This window comes from Corylus avellana, chromosome 1 (genome assembly GCF_965113065.1).
Source record: "Corylus avellana chromosome 1, dhCorAvel1.hap1.2, whole genome shotgun sequence".
Classification (NCBI taxonomy): domain Eukaryota; kingdom Viridiplantae; phylum Streptophyta; class Magnoliopsida; order Fagales; family Betulaceae; genus Corylus; species Corylus avellana.
The window spans coordinates 14,077,900-14,100,736 of record NC_142490.1 but is presented as its reverse complement, the minus strand read 5'-3'; the positions used below and the strand labels follow the sequence as shown (position 1 = coordinate 14,100,736).

The window sequence follows — 22,837 nt, the reverse complement described above, 5'->3', positions numbered from 1 at the left end:
ACCCCACTCATGATTCGAACACGCATTGTGATAACGACTGTAGCTATTGTGATATCAATGTTAGGTGCCTAATTTGATAACACATACACGTAGTTCGTGAAGGAAAGAACCAAAAGGGTCAAACAAATAAGTAATCAAAAGTGGGTCAGATCTACAGCAAATAGGACGCAAAGTCCCCCATGTGGGTCTACTCAGGTTCCATAGAAAATACAGCACCCCTAACATCTCACCTAACAATAACATCCCATGTGGGGATCAAGCCATTTTCATGCAACAAACAACTGTGGGGGCTTCGAAGGGATATTATTATCCATCGGTGTGCAATATGGATCACATAATTACATATCACAATCTCAGCTTACACACCCAAATAGCTACAATTACACTCACAAACTATAATAATCAAAAAAATACAACTCTTATGGGACCATTGATTACCGACTTGCTTGGCCAATTTGCTTCGCATCATGGCTCGTCTTAGTTTGTTAATGTATTATGACGTGACATAAAGATAAAAATAATTTTCATTTTCATGTTTTTAGATTATTAAAGCAAAGCCAAATTCCAAGCAGCAATCCAATAAAAACCCAAGTGAAATTCATTTATGCTTTATATTAATTTTAATGACGGGTGACGTGTTTTCAGTAATTTTTTAACTTATGATTCTCATATGGATAAAATGAATATTATTTCAAACCAGTAAAATATGGTACACAAGGAGAGTGTAGGAGTAAACAAAAGGGGTAAGCTTCAAACTTAGGGGCTTACATACTGATGCACACTAGAATATTCATCAGACCAACAGAGTTTGGGCACTGTACATACTCATCGTATGATATCCTTAAATAAAAATTACATGATATATATTTATGGTACAAATTAATTAAGGACCTATGTGTCTATGGTCTACGTGGAAGACACTGGGTTCAAAGCCCTAGTGAGGCCATTAAGCGCACCGTATCCTTTGGAACTGAACCCCAGGCACCCAAGCAGGCCTTGCTTGTAGGGCAAGTAGGTCCTCTTCTTGAGCTCCTCCGCCTGCGCTCTATTCGCCGTGTAATGCAACTCGTGCGGTGACCGAGCAGGCGCCCTCCGCTTCCCTGCCGCCACCCCATTGGTCGGTCTTCCAGCAGCTTGCTTTTGCTTCTCCTTCTCCTTCTGCTTCTGCTTTTGCTTCTGCCTCTCCGGTTTTTCCTTGGACGAAATGTATGACCAGAATTTTTCCTTCCCGTTTCCTCTCCCTTCGCTCTTGCTTCTGTACAAGAGGTCCTTCAAGAATACCCACTTCTTCGAGTTTCTCCCCGCGGAGGATGACCTCGACGACGAAGCGGAGCAAGACGGTGTCGTTTCGGTGGATACGGTGGTCGTTTCGCTTTGCTTATCTTCCTTGTCGACGTGTTTAGCCTTGTCGTTATCTTCTTCATGGTGAAGCCACTGAAACTCTGCGTTTCGAAGGGGTGATAAAGATCTCGCTTTTCGGTGCAGAGATCGACTGCGTAGCTTGAGATCTCTGCCTCTGTGCAATGAATCCGAGCGCGCGTTCTTCGCAGTTTCTTCCTCTTCGTGTTCTTCGTCTTCGTCGAGATCCCGGAGTGGGGACAAGATCTGGGGCCTCTGCAAGTGGGAGGACAGCTTCATGGGTCTGATCTGACCGTTGAGGAACAGCTCGTCGGCCGAGCTCATTGATCCAACGGTTACGGAGCCGTTGGGAGAGCACCGGGCTGAGAACTCGAACTCATCGAACGACGAAGTGTCGACGGACTGGGGCGAGGGGGGACACGTGGAGGACGGAGCGGAGGATAACACAAAGTGCATGGGGCTGGCGGGTGCGCTGAAGAAGTATCCACCGCTGGTGATGGGGCTCCGGCCCGGACTTGACGGGGCACTGACGTAAGGGGTGGAGCATGTTGAGTCGTCGAAGTCGTCGCTGAAACGGTGCGTTTCGGAGGCGTCGATGGGATCGCCATCCGTGAAGTGGTCTGGCTCTGATACTCCGTTGCTGGTACGGCTTTGAAGCAGAACCATTATGTGAGAGAGAGACTCTGAGACCCTGACTAGCTTGTTCGACACGCAATAATTGTGCAGAGAGAGAGAGAGAAAGAGAGGGAGCTCTCTGAGCGATAAGGGTGTGCATATGATAAAGCCCAGGCGGTCATGCTCTGTTTGGCAAGGCTTTCAATATAATGTCAGTGGGTTTGTCTTGTTTTGGGGTGTCTTCATTGCCAAATTACTAATGCGTCCAAGGTGAATATTTCGGATTAGCTGATGATGCCCTTTTGCGTCATTCGAGGAAAGAATTCTGGGACAGATTGACCAAACTGACCTTTTTCAGCACTAATTAGTCTTTTTGATAAAAAAAAAAAAAAAAACTTTTTCAACACTAATTCGTCCTTTTGAAAAGAAAGAAATAAAAGTAAATAAAGTCAACATTCTTCTTAAACTATTGATAATGTTTTCCAAAATTACTGAAACATTGTCCATGTCTAATGTCCTCTTAAGGTTAGCCAAAAAAAATAAAAATGCTTTTATATATTTTTTAATAAGATAAAATTATTCATACAAATTCAAAATAAAAAAAAAAAATGATATTTTTTATTTTTTAAAAAAAAGATAAATTTTAATTTTAAAAGAAAGATTTTTTTAAACGAAATTTTTTATTTTATTTTTTATAAAACGAATATCTTCTAAAACGATTTTTTTTTTTTAAAAAAAACGAATATTATTTAAAATGGAAATTTTTACTTAAAAAAAAAACATTTTTTTTTTTTTAAAAAAAAAAATTTAGAAAAGGAAAATTTTTATTTCCTTAAACGAAAATTGTTAATTTTTTTAAAAAAGGAAAATTTTTATTTAAAAAAGTATAAAACAAAACAAAAATTTTTCAATTTTTATAACAAAAAAAATTAATTTTTTTTTTTAAATTTTTTTCTTATAAAAATGATTTTTTTTTTTAATTTTAAATTTGCTACACGTTGGATTTTTTTTTTTTTTTTTTTAGTTTTAGTTTTAGGTTTTTTTCTAGAAGTTTTAGCATTTTTATTTTTATTTTACTAAGAATATTTTCGTTATTGAAGAAAATATTGACAATGTTTTGGTAGAGATGAATATTATGACAATTAAAAGTTTAGAAGACATTGCCAATTAAATGATATTTTGAAAGATATATGAACTTTTTCGAAAAAAAAAAAGAAAAAAATTCAATATAAGGATGAATGTCTACGAATTGAAACAAATATTCATCCACCTCAATTTGAATGAAAGTTTGGTGCCAAAAGAATTCTACTTGGCGTATATGTTTTTGAAATTTTAATTTTATTATCTCTAGCATTCAATGAAAATCACATATTATCAAAAGGGAATAGGATTCTCTATTTCAATTAAATGAATTATGTCATTTAATTTTAATGTTAAGATAATATTATTTTTATTTTACACTAAATGAATATTTTTCATTTCATTTGAAAGAGAGTACTCTTAAATTAAATGGTCTAAATTTAGAGGAGTACTATACATTTCAAACTTTTTTTTCTACAAGTTAATTTTTAAATAATATATCACAATCTCATAAAATTTATTATTTTAAAAAGTGTATAACTTATATGATATTATGATGGTTTACATCATTTGGAAAATAATTTTGAAAAAAAATTTAGGATACTAACATTTCTTCTAAATTTATGATGGATGGCATAAATGTCTTTTGGCAAGTCACCTTCAACACAAAACCCTAGCTCTGGTTCTCCTCCTTTTCACCCCTTTCAAAACCCGCCTCTCTCTCTCTCTCTCTCTCTCTCTCCGTTCTTTCATCTTCAACCAAAAACCACACTTCCGGCCACCCCTTGCCCACAGGTAGCGGTGCGCAGAAGAGAAGCTTCGACGGATTCAATCGCTTGCAGGTCAGTTACGAAGTGGTACTTCTGCTATTTCGATTTTCTGAGAGGGTCGGAGTAGGAGGAGAGCTAAAGAAGAACGCAAGGGCAATTGGGTAATTGGCTATGCTAACCTTTCTTTCTTCGTGGCAGGTCTCTGCACGTGACATCAGGCACGTGCCTGGCCTCGAGTACTTCCCACGCCACATGCTCGTCTAGATTCGGGTCGGTTTAGGTCAAATCTATTACCTTTCCGAAACCCTGTAATTTCTCTTCAAAATGACCATTACCTTCGGAGCAACAAACACAGAGCTGTCCCGCTGCTTCGCCCCCTCAATCAGAGGGTCCGATGAGAAACTCGGTCCTCTCCAACGGTTTTCCCATAGGTTTCAGCCGCTATCGGTGGCTGCCGACAAACTAGGAGTGGCAAGAAGTAGTACGAGGAATAGTCGCCGCCTGTTTTCGGTGGCGAAGAACAATTCCGGTGATAGTCTAACATACAAGGATGCCGGTGTGGACATTGACGCTGGCTCCGAACTCGTTCGTAGAATTGCGAAAATGGCACCGGGGATCGGTGGTTTCGGAGGACTTTTCCCTCTCGGTATAATTTTTTTTTTTTTTTTAATGTGGCTGTAAATTTTTTTTGTTACCGTTATTTAAGAGCTGTAAATTTTGGAATGTTTGTGCGTCTGTTTTTACTGTGGCTGTATATTCTGCTGACCAAGTTCTAACGGGCAGGTGATTCGTACCTTGTTGCCGGTACGGATGGCGTGGGAACTAAGCTTAAGCTGGCATTTGAAACTGGGATCCACGAAACTATTGGGATTGATCTGGTAAAATTTGGTACATGAATGTTGTTAAATAGTTTTTCTGTTCATAATCAGCTCTTTAATGGGATTTGACCTAACCTAGGTTGCAATGAGTGTCAACGACATTGTTACTTCGGGAGCAAAACCATTGTTTTTTCTCGATTACTTTGCTACTAGCCGCCTTGATGTTGATCTTGCTGAAAAGGTACAAAAAATTGACTGGGTTGGTAGGGCATTATGATAGTATGTGTACGTCAAGCTCAAGCTGATTTGATCTTTCTTTCCTTCTTTTAGGTTATAAAAGGCATTGTTGATGGTTGTCGACAATCTGATTGTGCTCTTTTAGGAGGCGAGGTACTTGATTTTCTTTCCTCTTTTTGAATTTCCTTACTTTTTATTTACTGGGCCAATAAGTGTTCTTCATTTGATATATTGTGTAGTGATTTAATAGCTCTGAAGGGTAAGGGAATGTGAAATGCATTGATATATTTTGTTAATGTTCTACCAGCTATGCATTGGGAGAGCATGCATGCTCTTTTAATTAGTGTCTGTTTGGTTTAAGCAATTTAAAACGTGCGGTTTGAAAAAATAGTGGTTTCAAAAGAAGTTAATAAAAATGCGATTTTAAAAATGCAGTTAAGCGTTTGGTGAGATCACAGTTCGGCTTTTAAAAATGCATCCTCTTGCTTGTTTCACTTTTTTAAACCGCAGTTTTTCTCAAACGCATTTTCAAAAGGTACAATTTCCGCGATCAGACAGAATCAGAGGCAGACCTAGGTAGTATCGTGGCCTCTTCAAGTTTTAGAAATGCCCTTAAAATTCATATTTTTTATAAGCTGAATCCCCTCCCCACCCTGCTCGTTCATAATTTCTGGTTTCTTCCGTGTCAGGCATTACAAGTCATGTTTAAGGGGTCAATGAGAGGTGGTTTTGCTTGGCATTGATTTTGTAAGAGAACAAACGGTTGACAATTTGTAAACTTGTACCGCCAACAATAAAAAGGACATTGCAATGACACAAATGCAATGTGGTTTTGTTGATTGTGAATCATATATTTAAGGGTCTTACTGAATTGAACTTGCCATTGTCCTTTTGGATGGGGAATAAATCTACTTCATGCTTGATTTTTAGTGAGACTTGACATTTAAAACCAATTTGGTCTCTTTCTTTTCCCCTCTCTTCTAGTTGTAACTATTGTAGTAAATATGTATTTTTGGATTCTTAATGTGTTTAATTGGTAGTAGATACTTTTCAGACTGCAGAGATGCCAGATTTTTATGCTGACGGCGAGTATGATCTCAGTGGTTTTGCGGTTGGCATTGTAAAACAAGATTCAGTGATTAACGGGAAAGACATTGTGGCTGGAGATGTCCTTATTGGCCTGCCATCCAGCGGTGTTCATTCTAATGGTTTCTCGTTAGTAAGAAGGTTAGTGTTACTTTCAAGAAGTCTTTGCTTTGATCTTACTGTGAAAAAAGGCTTCAACAAATGTGAAAATGGATGAAACTATGATCTATGTCAAAATCCTTGCTGATATGTACTGTTATATCTTGATAGGGTTCTTGCTAGAAGTGGCCTTTCTTTGAAGGACAAGCTTCCTGGTGAAGATGTTACATTAGGTGAAGCTTTGATGGCCCCAACTGTGATCTATGTTAAGCAGGTTACTTATCACCCTCCATTTCTCATTATAATGCTGAATGTTTTCTTGTTCACTACACTTACAAACTTTTCTTTCTCCATTCCTTTGAAATCAGGTGCTTGAATTAATCAGCAAGGATGGGATAAAGGGGATTGCCCACATAACAGGTGGTGGTTTCACTGACAACATACCTCGCGCCTTTCCAAAAGGCCTTGGAGCTGTCATCCATTGGAACTCCTGGGAGGTCCCAACTTTGTTCAAGTGGATTCAAGAGGTAAAAAAAGCGTCTTTTTTTCATTATGGAAATGTAGAGACAAAGACGAAGTGATTTTTTAGCAGAGTGCTTCTGTTGAATTTATTATATGATATAAACGTTTTTATTTGCTGGTTGCTTCAACTATATATGTTTCTTGAAAAGAAGAATTGAATTTCCTCATTTATGTTTTTCTGATTAGGCGGGAAAGATAGAAGACGCTGAGATGAGAAGGACCTTTAACATGGGCATTGGGATGGTTCTGGTTGTGAGCCAGGAGACATCTTATAGAATACTCGAGGGCAGAGGTGGTGATTATAAAGCATACCGCATTGGCGAGGTTATAAGTGGTGAAGGAGTGAGCTATCAGTGAATTGTGTATCATGCATTCCATATGCTCTCTTTTGTATCCATTTGATGAGATAAATTATACGGCGAGTTTGGGATAGATATGCACATCAATTTTGTCTAGCAATCCGGATAACAAATGTGTGAGAGCTCTCATCGAACCTACCTGCCTAGCTTCTATAAAAACTTTCTCATATTTGCTTAGGCAACAAATTGCTGAAAATCTGGATATGTGAGAGTTTGCAGCTTATGTATTTGTTGAAATTATGAATACGAGGGAAAATTTTCTCGTTAAATTGGTTTTTATAGGACATTGAATCTTTGAAGTACCAACAATGACGCTGATTTTGGTTGAAAAAGTTAGCAATATTTGTCTTGGTATCTTGTAGGTCTTAATTTTTTTAATTTTTTAATTTTTTTTTCTAATTGCAAATCCTAAATTTAACTACATTTGTTTGGTCTTGCCCGAAGTTTCTATACAAGATAAATTTTTGGTATAACTTTGTTTTGAAATGGGAAGGATGATAGGAAACTACAATAGTTTACAGTGTAAGGAAAAAATTGATCAGAGCTCTAATTTTTTTGAGCTACCGGTCTCCATGGACAGTCATATTTTGGAGGGTGCCACCCCCTGGGCTGAGATGGGGTGTCCGGCCAACTCATCTTTTTTAATAATTTATTTATTTATTTTTATTTGTTTATTATTTTAGTTTATATTTATTTTATATATATATATATATATATATATATATATATATTTTTTTTTTTTTTTTCAATGGGACACGTGGTATGTTGGTAGCCATTCGATAGCAATGGACGGTTGAGATTAATCAAAAAATTCATGGAAAATTTCCCAGCTATTGCTAGGGTCGTGATTCGGTTTACAGTCACCTGACTATGATGGGTCCACATGAATTTTGGCTGGCCCTACAAAGTTTCGGTCCAAATGGGCTCATTTGCCTAAGTATAGATAGTACAATGGAAGAAATAAGGTAATGGTCATGATTGACCATAATTTAGTATTATTGTATTTCATGGCGTAGATAATGCAATATGATAACTATATTGATACGCTATTTAAAAATTTTAAATGATGTGATATCATATACACCGTTAGATGCAACATTAAATAATGACTAAGTCATTTCAAGTAAAATCGAGAGAATCCATGAAAAGTGCAATTATGTGAAGAGACCTGCTATTATTATAATTCTTGTTCATCTCGTCTAATTCTTTTTCAAATTCACCATTGGATCCGTAGGACCCATATGAATGGCAGATTTTAAAATATATATATGGAGTTGAATGAGAGTTGGACAAGAGAAGGAAAAATAGCACAACAATTTTTATTTATTTTTTATAAGTGCCTCATACTCTCAAGTGTTCACTTTATAATATGGCAACGAAAATTATAATCAGATGAAATAACAAATAAAAATATATATAGTATCCAATTGTAATTTTCACTATCACGGCAGATAATGAGCACTTAAAAGTATATATAACAATTTTTTTTTTTTTTTTTTTGAAAGTAATACAATTTTTATGATGGACAAAATTTTCTTTTGAATTGAGTTGGTATTTTTTTTTATTTTTTTTTCTTCAAACTTAATCTTATTAAACTGACATTGTAATTCTCAGTTAAAAAGACAAATTTCGAATTAGAATAATTTCTGTCAACTTAATTTAGAATAAAACTTTATTCTTTTATGATTATGCGGCAATATGGGTGTGGACCCAGTAGCGACATTTATAAGGAATACTACAAAAGGAAAGAATAAAATAAAATAAAATGTCTCCTCTACACTTTCTTCAATCTCGGGTACAAAGTTTTGTCAGAAAATGAAAATTAGAAAACCTTTTACCCATTTAAAGTAAAACAAAGCCAATTGCTTGGGCCCCCCAAAAATAAGAAAAAAAAAATACCTTTTGGAGTGATGGTCCTTAGCTGTTCAAGGATTTTTTAATATATATATATATATATATATATTGGAAAAAAATGCAAAATCAGCTATGTGGTTTACTTAATTTATAATTAACTTCATGTGGTATCAAAATGAACTTAAAGCTCCATAAAGTATGCAAAAAAATAATTTAATCTTTACAGTCAAATTCCGTTAACTAACTTAACAGATTATGATAACATGAAGTGTTTGAGCCAATAAAATTGTAATAAATTAGTGGATGAAAATTGACGGTAGGGACTAAATTATTTTTTTGGCATACCCCAGGGACCTTTGAGTTCATTTTGATACTACAATAAGCTAATTTGCAAATCATGTAAACCACAATGACTAATTTTTCATTTTTTCATTTTTTTTTCTATGGAAAACAATAATCTTATAAAGAAAAAGAATTAAATCAAATGGAGGCATATTTGGGGATTATGCTTGCCTCCTTAAACAAAGGGTATCTTTTCAATGGTTAGATGAATAATCAAGGGGAATGTTGTTTTACTTTTATAAAGATTGTGCCTAATTCTATGCATAAACCTCTAACACATTGTGTGGTCAGAATTGCAATATCTTACACCCCAAAACATGTTTTTGCTTATTTTTTGCACAAACATTTTGTAAATAAAATTCACTTACCTTAAACCGAGGACATTAGTATGTAAAATATTAAAAAAAAAAAAAAAAATTGACTCTGTTTGTTAACATGTTTGTTTTTTGTAAAAAATGTTTTGATGTTACATAAAAATGAAAACGGTTTTTATGTTTTTAAGAGTGTTTTGTGTTTGAGTTGTTTATTATTGTTTTTATTAAAAAAAAAAAGAAGGCTTTTAAAAGTTACTAAGATGTATTTTAAATAAAACAATAATTTTAAAAGCCACCACAATTTCAAGAAGATAAAAAGATAGTTTGTAACATTACTCATCTATTAAAAATGTATGTAAAAATTTAAAATTTCTAAATATATGCTTAATAGACAAAATTATTATTATTATTTTAAAGGTTAATAACTTTTTTAGTACTTGGGTTTGCAATTTTTTTTTCCCAGGTTTCCAAAATAGTCATAAATGGTACCTGATTATGGAAAAAGACAAAATTGATACATCCATTAGATTTCGTGAGAAAAAATTAATGATCTGTTACGTATTACTCCCAAAATATATCATGAGTTCTTAACAAAATAATAATAATAAAAAAATCATAAAATAATTAATAAATTAAAAAAAAAACCTTTAAAAAAAAAAAAAAAAAAAAGGAAAAATTTGTGGTGGCCAATCGCCACAACACCCCATTGTGGCCAATGGGGGTGACTGGCCACCCCCATTTTGGCCATTAAAGGTGGCAAAGATGGTTTGGGTGTGGCTGGCCACTCTCATTGGCCAAAATGGGGTGATCGGCCAACCCTCAAATTTTCAATTTTTTTTTTCAAAATTTTATTTTAGGTTTTATTTTATTATTATTATTTTTTTTATTTTAGGTTTGTTATTAATTATTTTTAACTTTTTATGACACGTGACATTTTTATATAGTGACACGTGTGACAAAGGGTAACCAAAAGTAATAGAGGTATTAATTTCGTCTTTTTCTATAGGTCATGTATCATTTTTGACGGCATAGGATCCTCTCCATTTTAGTTGAAATGAATGATTTATATTTCAAATAAAATAGAGAGGATGAAATTCTATTTTTGACTGTTTTGAAAACATAGGTGAAAGAAATAAAAAACTGCAAACTTATTAGCCCGTATTTTAAAGATAAAGATAGCGTGCCTAAACAAATTTGTTTTGGATGAATATGCCGAGATTTCTAAACAATGTCCGATGTACGGCCAGCTCCCTACTAAGATTCGTTGAAAATCCGAAAGCGACTCGAGCCACCTGTTTGGTATCCTCGGGTGATTTCTGCGTTCTCCAAAACATTTCCCGCTCAGTCATTAACACAAACACGACGGCGACAATTAGGCGCACACTGAGCACGACACCCAGAGAAAGAGAAATGAAGTACGTGTTGGTGACGGGAGGGGTGGTGAGTGGGCTGGGCAAAGGCGTTACAGCCAGCAGCATAGGCGTCGTCCTTAAAGCCTGTGGCCTTCGCGTCACCTCCATCAAAATTGGTCCTTTGCTTTCACCCATCACTTCTATATTGTTTTTGGTTTTACTGGGTTAAATCAACTTTGGCAATGAAGCTAGTTAGGTGGGAATCTTTGGTTTTTTGTAACTTCGTTGCTTTAAGTGGGATATTATTGAATTCAGACTTGCATAAGCTGATTTTTAGTGTCCCTGCGTGATAATCTTCTTAGGTATTGCAGCTTCGTGGTATGGTTAATTGCTTATTGATTTCAAATGGATGCCTTTTTTTGCTGTGATCTTTCTTTGTCTTTTGTGGGTCTGCAAGTGGATGACTTTTATATAAATATTTGTATGCATGCATTTGTCTTATTTATCTATTCGTTTAATTATTCTTTGTTGTTTCAAGTTTTGATAGAGCAAAAAGGAAAAAGAAATTGTAAAATTGTTAGGAGCAATTCTAAGTTTTCTTTTCATCAAAAATTTTACGATTGATTGTTGCAGATCCATACTTGAACACTGATGCTGGTACCATGTCTCCCTTTGAACATGGAGAGGTTTTTGTTCTTGATGACGGGGGAGAGGTTTGCTTCTCCTTTTGTTTTTTCGTTTATACGTAATAGTTTGTAAAATAATAAATTCGATTGTTGATGATATCACACTCGGAATATATTATTGATGTGGGAGATAGAGAATTAATTTATTGATATAATAATCAGTTCATTTTTGTTTTTCTTTGAAAAGGTTGATTTGGATCTGGGTAACTATGAGCGGTTCCTAGATGTGACACTTACAAGAGAGAACAACATTACCACAGGAAAGATATACCAGGTGCTAATTTATTTGATGCAGCAGTAGGCCCATTAACTTTATAAGTTCTATAAGCTTCTTAAGATAACCACGTTGCTCTATTTCTAATCAGTCTGTCCTTGAGAAGGAACGGAGAGGCGATTATCTTGGGAAGACTGTACAGGTGATGCCACGCTTGGTAACTGAATTAGGCTTCTTGTGTTACTTGCATGTAAAATTACTGGTGACTGAGTCTTCCCTTGTTTGAGTGCATTCCAGGTGGTGCCACACATCACAGATGCCATTAAAAATTGGATTGAAGCGGTTGCTGTCATTCCTGTTGATGGAAAAGAAGGTCCAGCAGATGTTTGTGTGATAGAGTTGGGAGGGACCGTAGGTATGTGCTATTCAAAACAAAGAGGCATCTGATGTGCTGAAGAATGTCTCTCTGTTGTTTAATTTTACCTGCAAGAGATTATTTTGTAATATCTTTTGAATAGGTGACATCGAATCAATGCCATTCATCGAGGCTCTGCGACAATTGTCCTTTTCAGTTGGTAAGGTTGATTTTATGGGTCAATAAAAAGAAAAAAAAATGCCTTATACCTTATGAGCATGCAGTCAAATCTGATTGATTTAGATTTAAATATGCTATTCTGTTGCATTATATACATCCAATTGCTACCAACAATTGAGTATACTTATTATGCACTTGGGTTGTGAGATTTCATCATGTTCAGAAATAGTGATGTTAATTCTTTTCTCCAGGGCAAGATAACTTCTGCCTCATTCATGTGAGCCTGATACCAGTACTGGGTGTTGTTGGAGAGCAAGTAATACTCCATAACCTGTATATTCGATTTGGAAAGTATTAGTTATCCAAACCCGCCCACCCCCCCCCCCCCCCCCTCCTCTTCTTTTATCTGGGTTAAATATGACTCTCTCTCTCTCTCGTTTTGCAGAAGACAAAACCTACACAGCATAGTGTCCGAGAACTGAGAGCCTTAGGCTTGACTCCTCATCTGTTAGCATGTCGCTCTGCTCAGGTATATATTTTCAACTACCTGGTAATTTTGTGCACATAAGAGAATGAATGATTGGAACAAATTTCACTCTAGAATCATCCAGCACAAGATAAGGAAAAAAGAACTTTAGCTCGAGAACTTTTCAGTCGATCTATGCAAAGCTTGCTTGCACATTTAATCTTAGTGGGGTGGGTGCAATCTCCTGACTCATTTATCATTACAGTTTGAGGAAAGCTTAATGTAAGCCTCAGTTATAAATTTCACTTTGAGGCTGTGATTTTCTTAAAGGGTATTTAGTTTGTATCAGTTTACTGTGGCACGAAAGCTGTGTTTAATCTTGATCTTTTCAATCCTTATTTTGTTCCTTTTTTCATACGGAGTAAATTTTAAGTTGCTCTTAAAACATTGAAAGTGTCTCAGAGATGGCCATTTTGAATATCCTCGTTTATTTCTTCATTTGTGCTTTAACAGGCATAGATATGAAGTGTGATTTTGAGTGCTTAGTTTTCATCATTGCATTCTCTATGTAATATTGATGACTGAAGTGTAAATTCTTGTCAACTATATTGCAGCCTTTACTGGAAAGTACCAAGGAGAAACTTTCACAGTTTTGCCACGTTCCAGTAAGTTGTTAAAGTTTGTTTGGTGATCTTTCAGATGAACTCTGTTTTTGTTTACATTGTCCTTATGATCTCTCACAGGCTGGTAATATCCTCAATGTCCATGATGTTCCAAACATTTGGCATGTTCCTCTCTTACTTAGGGTGGGTTCGATACAGCTCTTTGATTTCTCTGAGGCTTTGCTGCTTCCAGTATATCCCATCTAACGTTTTCATTTTTGGATTTTGTTTGACATTTACTGCTGTTTCAGAACCAAAATGCTCATCACTCAATTCTAAAGCAGCTTAACTTACTTGAGTAAGTTTTCTAATCTCTTCCCCACTCCCAAACCAACCCCTCCTAAGGCTTACATTTTGGCATCAGAGTGGTAATGAACTCAGCCAGTCCAAAGTTTGTCAAGTGTATAACAAGATTGTGGAAAACTATATGTTTGATTGTGGTCAACTTAGAGTTTTAGTTAATTAGGCTGAGGCGTGGATTATTTCCATGGACTGCTAACTGTAGACCTTATTAAACTCGATAAAACTAAATGCAACATCAATGTCGATACAATATACTGAATGCATGAAGGTTGATTACATTAACTTGTTATTAAACTTCTGTTTCAGCCTTGCTACGCCTCCTGCTTTACAAGATTGGACCAAGATGGCTGAAACTTTTGATAATCTCACTGAATCTGTTAGTATTATCACGATTAGATGTAATGCTTTTCTTTGAATGTTTCTCTTGTTCATGGAAATTATAAGCTGCTGATACTTGCAGGTGAGGATTGCACTGGTTGGGAAGTATGTTGGCCTAACGGATTCGTATCTGTCTGTTGTGAAGGTGTGATACCAGCTTTTGTTCTGTGCTTAATTTGGATTGGAGGATGGAATATATAATATGCGGAGCCTGCAATGTTAATCACTAGCAATAACTTATTTCTGCATGAGATATGTTTCTGAAAATAATGTTCTAATGAACACAAGATGCTGATACAGATATCTGCTTTGTCTTGTTGGTTTGTTTTTCCTCACAAGCAATAATTTCAAGTTTCATAATTTGGCTGGATTGGTACAACTATTGTTCCATATTGGTCTATACGCTGCTTTTTGTTAACTATACTTTAGATTATATCATAGGAAAGAAATGGCACATCATTCACATAGTAGTTGCATTATGACGGTTAATCTGATTGAATAATTACTGAACCGCTCTAATTCTTTGTTTTATTTCTTGTAATAGCTCTATAATGGTCTTTACATGGGTTGTTATTAACTATTTTTTATGATGTCCTGGGGAATGAATGCCATATTGTTCTCTTGTAATTGCATTATGATGGTCAGTCTGATTGAAATATTAGATGTATACTCTTTTTGCCTGTCCTAATTTATAGTTTTTCTTTTTTCTATGGTGACTTTCTGGTTCAAAACTCTAAATCTCAAAATATATTGCCTTTAGTTGACTACCCTTATTATTATGCCTAATTTGGCTTGCAGGCCCTTCTGCATGCCTGCATTGCATGTTCTTTGAAGCCATCAATTGATTGGATTGCAGCTTCTGACCTTGAAGATTGCAGTGCTGAACTGGTACTCATCCCTTAGAAGTTGCATCTGTGGAGGATTCTTTTTTTATGTCTGTAAAAAATTGGTCTTATGTAAAAATTTGTGTTCCTCATACAGACACCAGAAGCACATGCTGCTGCATGGCAGACTCTGAAAGTAAGCTCTGCATTGAATTATAAGTTTCTTTCTCTACTTTTTTTTTCATTCTTTCTTGCTTCTAGCATGCAACATCTCTCTCTGTTTCAAGAATGTGGTTTTGTGCATCACCTTTAAAATAGGAAGTTTGACATCTGCAAATCCAGCTTTGGATTGCCCTATCCCCATATAGATATGTTCCAAACCAGTCCCATTAAGGGCAGGGTGGGTCTGGGTCCGGCTTTTAGATGAAATCGCTGTCCCTAACAGTGGGTTTAATTTCCGAACTCATTATTAGCCTATTCTATTGATCAGGTGTTACAGAAGACATTTTATAAGTAATGTCTGGAAAGATATGTTAGAACACTGATAAGGTTTCCATTATTGTAGACCATCTTCCCCCGACTTCTTGGCTAAGTTTGTTCATAAGGATGGCCAAGTCAAAGCATCAAAGCTTGGTATGGGACAAGTAGGTCCCACATAGTGATCTAGGTTGACTTGATATTTAAACATAATACTTAGGGTGGTTTCTTTTCTTCTTCTTCTTCTTCTTTAAACATCCATCTATAAGTGTTTTTAGGAGTGTAACACTGCAATGAAACTGTCAGTATATTGGATAAGGGAGAATTTTTTTTGGGGGGGGTTAAAGACATTGAAATATATAGTTAGTACTGTTTGTGACAATTTGCACTTTTTAGAATGCAGCATGTGTCTTGGTTCCTGGTGGATTTGGAGATCGTGGTGTAACAGGTATGATATTGGCTGCAAAGTATGCCAGAGAGAATAATGTTCCTTATCTTGGGATTTGCTTGGGCATGCAGATTTCTGTGATTGAGTTTGCTAGATCTGTAAGTGACATTTCTTTCATTATTACACTTTCCGTGATTTTACAATTATATGAGCCCTGCTTTAATTACTTGTTCTAGGTCTTGGGTTTGGAAAGCGCAAACAGCAAAGAGTTTGATGCTGAGACACCAAATCCTGTTGTAATTTTCATGCCCGAGGTATATATTTAGCATGAAATCGTTTCATTACCTTTCATGAAAAATAACCCTGCATATAGTGTGCAATAATTGTCATTCAATTTCTACTGTAGGGTTCGAGAACTCATATGGGAAGCACAATGAGATTAGGATCTCGAAGAACGCTATTCCAGACGCCCGATTGTATTACTTCAAAACTGTATGTGATTCATATAACACTCATCACTTTTGAATATATATACTCGTGATAAATTGCAAGGATGCATAGCCATAAGGCTTGCCTCTACAGTAGTCATACATCTGTGCTAGTGATGGAAGGGTATAAATTTTTGAACTAATGAACTTATAGCTGGTTAACAAGTATTGTAAGTTTTGTAAAAAGAATGAGGGGTCAGTTCATCTGGAACATCTAGCTGGGTTGTCTATTGGTGTGGCTGGTAGTCCTTAACATCATCCTGGTGAACTACTGCCAACTGCATTATTTTTCTCTGTCAATGAGGACCTGTGTTGGAAGAATATTGATGCAGTAGTATCTGTTTTGCTTTCTGGGCCCATTTTCTCCCGCTTTTTCAACCATTAAGTCACCTATCTTGGAACTAGGACTGCTTATTATGGAACTGATCCTGATAGATGAGTCATATATTCTATAATTAAGAGTAAATTGTTCTTGGCATCCATTGTCATTCACGTCTATATTTATACTTACTCCTAATTGATAGGTACCACAACTCAGAGTATGTGGACGAACGGCATCGACACAGATATGAGGTTTGTTTTTAAATCTGGCTGCAGTGGGTAAACATAATGTCAGGCAAGCTTTTTTTTTCCCCTAACAATATGGTGCGTGGTATAATATTGGAGCCATCACCTGGTGCAGGTAAACCCAGAGGTTATTGGAACTCTAGAAGAATGTGGCCTCAAATTTGTCGGAAAAGATGAAACCAAAAAGCGGATGGAGGTGGTTTTTCTTTCTAAGTGATAATTATATGGCTTACACTGATATGAAATTGAGGAATTGGTAATTATAATTGCATAAGTCAGACTAAAAATAATTTTTTCTGTTTTTTTTTTTTTTTTTTTTTTTTTTTTTTTTCTTTCTGTTTTGTTTTGTTTTGTTTTGTTTTTGTGTTTGTGGTCATTTACTTCTGTCATGAATTCAAGCTCACAGGGCTTGTGCTTCTCTCTCTTGCCCTCTCTCTCTCCTTTCTTTGTTAGAAACTTGAGCTTATCTAATTGAGTGTGGTTCTGCATAGAAGAAAAGTAACTTTTCTGGTTCTGAATGACATTGAATTTTGAACTTCCAAAATTTTCTTGTGTTCTGCAGATTTTAGAGCTTCCAAGTCATCCATTCTATGTAGGAGTACAATTTCATCCAGAATTCAAATCACGGCCTGGGAGGCCCTCAGCTCTATTCTTAGGTACTAATGGTCAACAAATGAGCCCTGTATATCTTATTGACGATTATCACTCAGAGCCATACATACCCTGACATTCTGGATGGCATTACATTGTATTTGACCTATATCTCAGGTGTTTATATCGTTATCAACAGCCAGTCAAGTCCTGTATTTATTTGGATAAAGCTTTGTTTGATTTAAGGAAAGACATGATCCTGAATAGAGCAGAACAGCCACAAAGGATTTGTGTAACTAACCTCCAAAAATTATTTGGATAAGTCTTTGTTGGCTTGTACATTAACATACTGCTACAAGTTTATTTTATAAATTTATATTGCAAAAAAAAAAAAAATCTCGGATAACATGTTTAGCATTGATCTTTGTAGTTTTTACTCTTTTACTTCCACGGACACTGAACTTTTGGTAGTCTTTTGTTGACTCAATTGATTATTAAGTCACATTTACCATTGTACACGAGCTCACTATTTTGTAGTGTAATATGGAGACAAGTCCATTTCGACCATAATAAGCTAAAACTGCACTCATTTCTTGAAATTCTAGAATAAATTAATCTTGATAGAAAACGGGTGGAACTGTAGAGATGCTATCCTATGGATTTTTCAGATATCTGTACTTCAATTTAACATTTATGACTTTTCAAATGTAGGTCTCATATTGGCAGCAACAGGACAGTTAGAAGCATATCTTGACAGGCATCAGAATGGAAGTTAATATGCATCTTGTCCCATCTTAGTACCTTCCAAATCATTCTTTCAAGGTAGTCTATTTTGGGGAATGCTTCAGAAGTTTTCATTGTATTATGCGCCCTGATCTTTTTTGGGATAGGTTTATGAAATTTAGTCATATTGCGAGTGACAGGCCCAAACCCATGTTATATAAAGACCAGGCCTGTTAGGACACCATCTCTGGTTTTTATGGTATTTCATGTGCAAGCATATTTTCTGTGAACTTGTGATGTTGTGTGTGATATAAAAACACGTAGCAGATAGGGTCAGTTACCTTTCTGACTGGTCTGTGTCTCTATTGGAATAGGGTTGGAATGCATTTCACATGCATTCTTTTATAGATATGCTCTTAAACTCGTCTTAATAGTGTCTAGTGGGGCAGCTAGTGAATAAGTTGGGCACAGGTTGGCACTTAGCCATCCCGAGTTGGATTGAGATCTCCAACAATTTGCTATCTAAAGCACGTTGTGAGATAGTCCATATAAGACTCATCTGCCCAAATAAATTTTGGGCTACTCGGCTACTTACTCAGGCAAGTGGGTTCCATTTAGCAATTTGAATAGCACATTGTTGGAGATCCTTATCTTCCCGAACTGGGTCCAATTGCATTTTTGGCTGCCCCTTGTCAGGAGATAATATTCTTGGTGTGGTTCCATAAGGCACTTTTGGCAGCAATAATTTGTGGTTTGAACATTGCCTTGCCTGTGGGTCTGACTACTGACTAGTGTAGTAATGCCACTTGAATTATATAAATGGTTCATTTATGTCAAATTTGATCCATACTTACAGAATATGATTAACCTTCATATGCAGGAAAGAGTGATTGATGCTTTCTGGCGGATTGATGTGCATGGGGGTTTCCGAAGTGGATACCTAGTGACATGATTTCTTGCTGCATTTTGAAGTTAATAGTATTCCCTCAGTTCATAGCTGTCACTGTGATTTTGTGTTCTTGGTCCAATCTTTGGACTTACAAATGTTCTTGGTGGATCTTTTGGACGTATAACTCATATGTAAGGACAAGTATCCCAAGTTTTTTCCTATACCATTGCAATGGTGATTGCTTATTAACACTTTTTTTTTTTAATTGAAAGGGGAAAGACTTCTTTCTTACTGTCTAATAGTTAAGAAAGTAGGACTCAGTTATTTAAAACACACAACGTCAGCCAGTGTGAAATAGATGTGAAGAGTAAATACATTATTTACTTTAGAGATTCGTCTTGTGCGTATACAGACTCTTATATCTCGTAGTGATATATATGGTCTTCCATGATATAGAAAACATTAATGCCAATAGGGATCTCCTAAGATATGAAATTATTTCAATAATGTGACTTTGTGGCAAAGTATGAGCAACTTGATTTTATTCTGTTTATTGGATTAAACTCAATTTACTATATTAAAATATTTCCCAGAATTAGCTTTGAATATATCTGAAGTTTTCCAACTTTACAGAATGATTCTACCGTGCCACTTTGTGCTTCATTCTTCATCTCTAGAAATAGTTTTTCTGCCTTATTTTGCATGAAATGCTGCCTGAATTTGTGGTTACAACAGTCCTGTCTTCCCAACTTTCAGCTAGTAATTTAAGTTTTCAATAGAATTTCTAAATATTTGCTTCTCAAAGTTTCCAAGCATTCCGATTATTTAATATTCTTAATTACTCAGGCCTTCTCAACTTGTTCTTAATAAATGCAATTAATAAAAACGCAAGTTTTTAAAACTGCAGATAAATATTTGATAAAATTGCGGTCTTTAAATGCCCTTCTAACGGGATTTTTCACATGATTTTATAAAGTAAGAACACACATTTAACATGCGAAATTGCGAGGTTTTCAGTAGCTAGATGGCAAAGAATTTGAATGTGTAACGTATATAATAGCACTATGAGCTGGAATTTCGTTTCATTCGTCTTAATTAATTTGTTTAATCGTTTCTAATTATCATGCTTTGGCTTCACCTTTTGGCCCCTGATGATCTTCATTACTTTTTCTCAAAGAAAATAAATAAATAAATCCATTATCGCATTAAAACAAGCTGGTTCTATATATGAAAGAATCAAACTCTACTGTTTATATTATTTATAAATCTGCAAACACCCAAAACTGCAAAATCCGGTGCCATGAAAAGAAAGTATATATAAATTTGTGTTCAAAACAAATGAATGATGATGATGATCAACTTGAGCCTCTATTCTGCATCTCATTGTACTGCAAAAATGAAATCTGTCTCTGCAGCTTCATTTGCTCATAGAATTTAGCTATGAATTCTTCTGCTCTCAAATCAATCCCTTGATCTTCCTCACACGCAGCCATTTCTTCTTCTTCTTCTTCTTCTTCTTCTTCTTCTTCACCCTTAAGGAAACTCATCCTCCCGCTGTCTTCGTACCCACAAGCTTCACTGTCATAATCATGATCACCGTCGGAAACATAGTCGAAATCAACTTGTGGGGTTATGCAAGGAAGGTGGAAGCGCACGGACGCCGGGCGGTGAATTTTGACGTTGAAAATGGGAGTCTTGTCGAAGGAGAGCTCGCGCTCGCCGTAATAGATTTGGTCGTGGCGGGAGCCAGCGCCGCCGCCGAGGCCTCGAACATACTTGGGCAGGAGGCGGAGCTCCGTGATGAGGCGGCGTTTGAAAACGCCCCCCTTTCTCGCCCACAACAATGCAAAACGCAGGATGTTCCATGCTCTGCGAGCCACGGCACCATTCTTCTTGGGCATTTTCTTCTTGCTTGCTTCAAACAATCACACAATGTAGAGAAAAAGAGTGGAAGATCTTAAAGTCAAAGAATGAGAAGCTTGAGAGAGTGTTTTTTGTTTGTGGAGAAACAGAGATTTTGAAGTTTGAGGTTTTTGAGTTTGAGATGCTGATGGAAGAGAGGAGCCAGTGCTTATATATATATATATGCGTGTGTATGCAAATATTTGCGCGTTGTGTTTGTGTATGAGAGAGACGACAGTGAGAGAGTTGTTTGGTGTGGAAATATGGAGGACACGCTTTACGCGGAACAATCAAGCTGGAGTAAAAGAAAATGTTTTTCCCTCTTTACTCTTAATAATAGAATCCAACCAAATAATAAAATATTTCAAACCCTTTTTTCTTTTTCTTTTTTTTTCGAGGGATAAAATTACCGGATTCTTTCGACTCACTCTATTAAGTTCACATGTATTGTTACAATATGTAATTTTTAAATGAATTAAAAATACATGTAAGAATCGTGTGTTTAGAACAGTGTGCTAGTTTTATTAATGTTGTTTGTTTGGAATTTTGTTGTATTTCTGTTTTTTTTTTTTTTCATTGTAAACTTGCTATTGTAATTGTTTTGTTGTATTTATATTTTCATTGTTGTATGTTGTTTTCCTTGGGGTTTGTGAGTTTTAGTCACCATGTGCCATTGTGGTTTATTCTAGAAGTGTAGGCTTGCACTACTAGAGATAATACTCTCTCTTCATCATTTCTTGTTTTGAATTCTGACAATATTTAGCTTCCTTCCGGTTGTTGATGTAGTTTTCTAGCCGTGGTTCAAATAGGTTTAAGCAACCTCTTGAAGTTCATGTACCTTTAAAAAGGGTTTAAGTTCAAATAGGTTTGAGCAACCTATTCAGGTTCATCTATATTTAAAAAGGGTTAAGAAACATTTTGAGGTTCACACTCTTATTGCGGCCTTTTCGCCTTAGTAACCACTTTATGCGACCCTTTAGGCTTTAGAGATGATCAGATCCCTTGTTTGGTCCATTTCCTACTATTTGATTGTACTTTTACAAAAAACAACTTTATTGTAAAATTGAATTCTTAATTAACTCCTAAGTTTAGAGCTTGACATGTAATGGTTGCTTTCTAAGTTCTAGATTTAGAGTAAAGTTCTAAGAAATTTAAGGCTCTTTAGCTTGCAAGAAAGCAACAAAGAGATTAAAGACATGTTTCATTCTTTTTGCTTTTTGCTTTTTTTTTTTCTAGAATGAAAGTGACATGCTTGACTTCTTGCTTATTTGAATTTTTTAAATTTTTTAAAATATTTTTGGTCTGCAGTAATAATTGAACAGCTATCACCAAACCCCTAAAGAGTTTTATTAATAATATTTATTTATTTATTTAATTTTTTTATAAGTAAGTATTTTGTAATCTAAGCAACAGAAAAGAATGCTCTCTGTTTTATTATTTTATACAAAAGGAATATATGATTCCAACAGTTGCATTCACTACCTCTTTTTTTATTTTTTCTTGAATTCTTTTCTAGGGTACATTTTTCTGTTGAATGATGACACATCAAAATAGACTTAATAGACCCGTCCTCAAGAGGTAGTTTAATCGGCTGAGACTATGCCTAATGAAGCGAAAGTTATTAGTTCGAATTTCTTTCATGTCCTTTTCTGCGGACATGTTAAAAAAAAAAAAGACTTAATAGATAAGAAACTCTTAAAAAAATTAAATTTATTCTTTTACATACATTAAATATTTAAAAATATAACATAATATTGGAACAAAGTTCTTGAATATGAAACCCCTCTTTGAAAAAGTCAATTAAATTTCTTTTTAAAATAATTAATAATTTAACAAAACGAACCGTTTGGAATTAAAGTCATTTTAGTCATACCGTTGAGGCAAATGCTGGGAAAAATGCCCGCACCTACATCACTACTGGTTGGGTTTTAGGTGGA

At 35.5% G+C, this 22,837-nt stretch overlaps 4 protein-coding genes across 5 annotated transcripts; 2 read left to right on the top strand and 2 right to left on the bottom strand.

Annotated features, from left to right (window-relative positions):
* Positions 1 to 731: 731 nt before the first annotated feature.
* LOC132171039 (stress response NST1-like protein (DUF1645)) lies at positions 732 to 2,185 on the bottom strand. Its single transcript, XM_059582244.2, has one exon. It carries the CDS (start codon positions 2,023 to 2,025, stop codon positions 907 to 909), a length of 1,119 nt encoding a protein of 372 aa, XP_059438227.2. The 5' UTR covers positions 2,026 to 2,185; the 3' UTR covers positions 732 to 906.
* Positions 2,186 to 3,722: 1,537 nt separating this feature from the next.
* On the top strand, positions 3,723 to 7,214 carry PUR5 (phosphoribosylformylglycinamidine cyclo-ligase, chloroplast / phosphoribosyl-aminoimidazole synthetase / AIR synthase (PUR5)). The gene is made up of 9 exons (XM_059583749.2): positions 3,723 to 3,896; positions 4,023 to 4,470; positions 4,608 to 4,702; positions 4,782 to 4,883; positions 4,973 to 5,032; positions 5,934 to 6,106; positions 6,236 to 6,338; positions 6,433 to 6,591; positions 6,773 to 7,214. The coding sequence occupies exons 2-9, from the start codon at positions 4,149 to 4,151 to the stop codon at positions 6,941 to 6,943; spliced, it is 1,185 nt and encodes a 394-aa protein (XP_059439732.2). The 5' UTR covers positions 3,723 to 3,896; positions 4,023 to 4,148; the 3' UTR covers positions 6,944 to 7,214.
* A 3,623-nt stretch (positions 7,215 to 10,837) lies between these two features.
* LOC132168782 (uncharacterized) lies at positions 10,838 to 19,290 on the top strand. 2 transcript variants are annotated; one of them, XM_059579816.2, is made up of 23 exons: positions 10,838 to 10,983; positions 11,441 to 11,520; positions 11,681 to 11,767; positions 11,859 to 11,909; positions 12,005 to 12,122; positions 12,226 to 12,282; positions 12,494 to 12,558; positions 12,688 to 12,771; positions 13,323 to 13,373; positions 13,452 to 13,514; positions 13,622 to 13,668; positions 13,980 to 14,049; positions 14,134 to 14,196; positions 14,850 to 14,939; positions 15,033 to 15,071; positions 15,749 to 15,898; positions 15,977 to 16,054; positions 16,147 to 16,232; positions 16,753 to 16,801; positions 16,911 to 16,991; positions 17,358 to 17,451; positions 18,098 to 18,208; positions 18,990 to 19,290. In XM_059579816.2, the coding sequence occupies exons 1-22, from the start codon at positions 10,866 to 10,868 to the stop codon at positions 18,160 to 18,162; spliced, it is 1,686 nt and encodes a 561-aa protein (XP_059435799.1). In that variant the 5' UTR covers positions 10,838 to 10,865; the 3' UTR covers positions 18,163 to 18,208; positions 18,990 to 19,290. The 2 variants fall into 2 exon arrangements, with proteins under 2 accessions (XP_059435799.1, XP_088369153.1); XM_088513027.1 differs by lacking the exon at positions 10,838 to 10,983 and adding an exon at positions 11,013 to 11,169.
* Positions 19,291 to 20,221: 931 nt separating this feature from the next.
* On the bottom strand, positions 20,222 to 21,028 carry LOC132172725 (uncharacterized). The gene has a single exon (XM_059584282.2). The coding sequence runs from the start codon at positions 20,897 to 20,899 to the stop codon at positions 20,354 to 20,356; it is 546 nt and encodes a 181-aa protein (XP_059440265.2). The 5' UTR covers positions 20,900 to 21,028; the 3' UTR covers positions 20,222 to 20,353.
* Between the last annotated feature and the right edge of the window lie 1,809 nt (positions 21,029 to 22,837).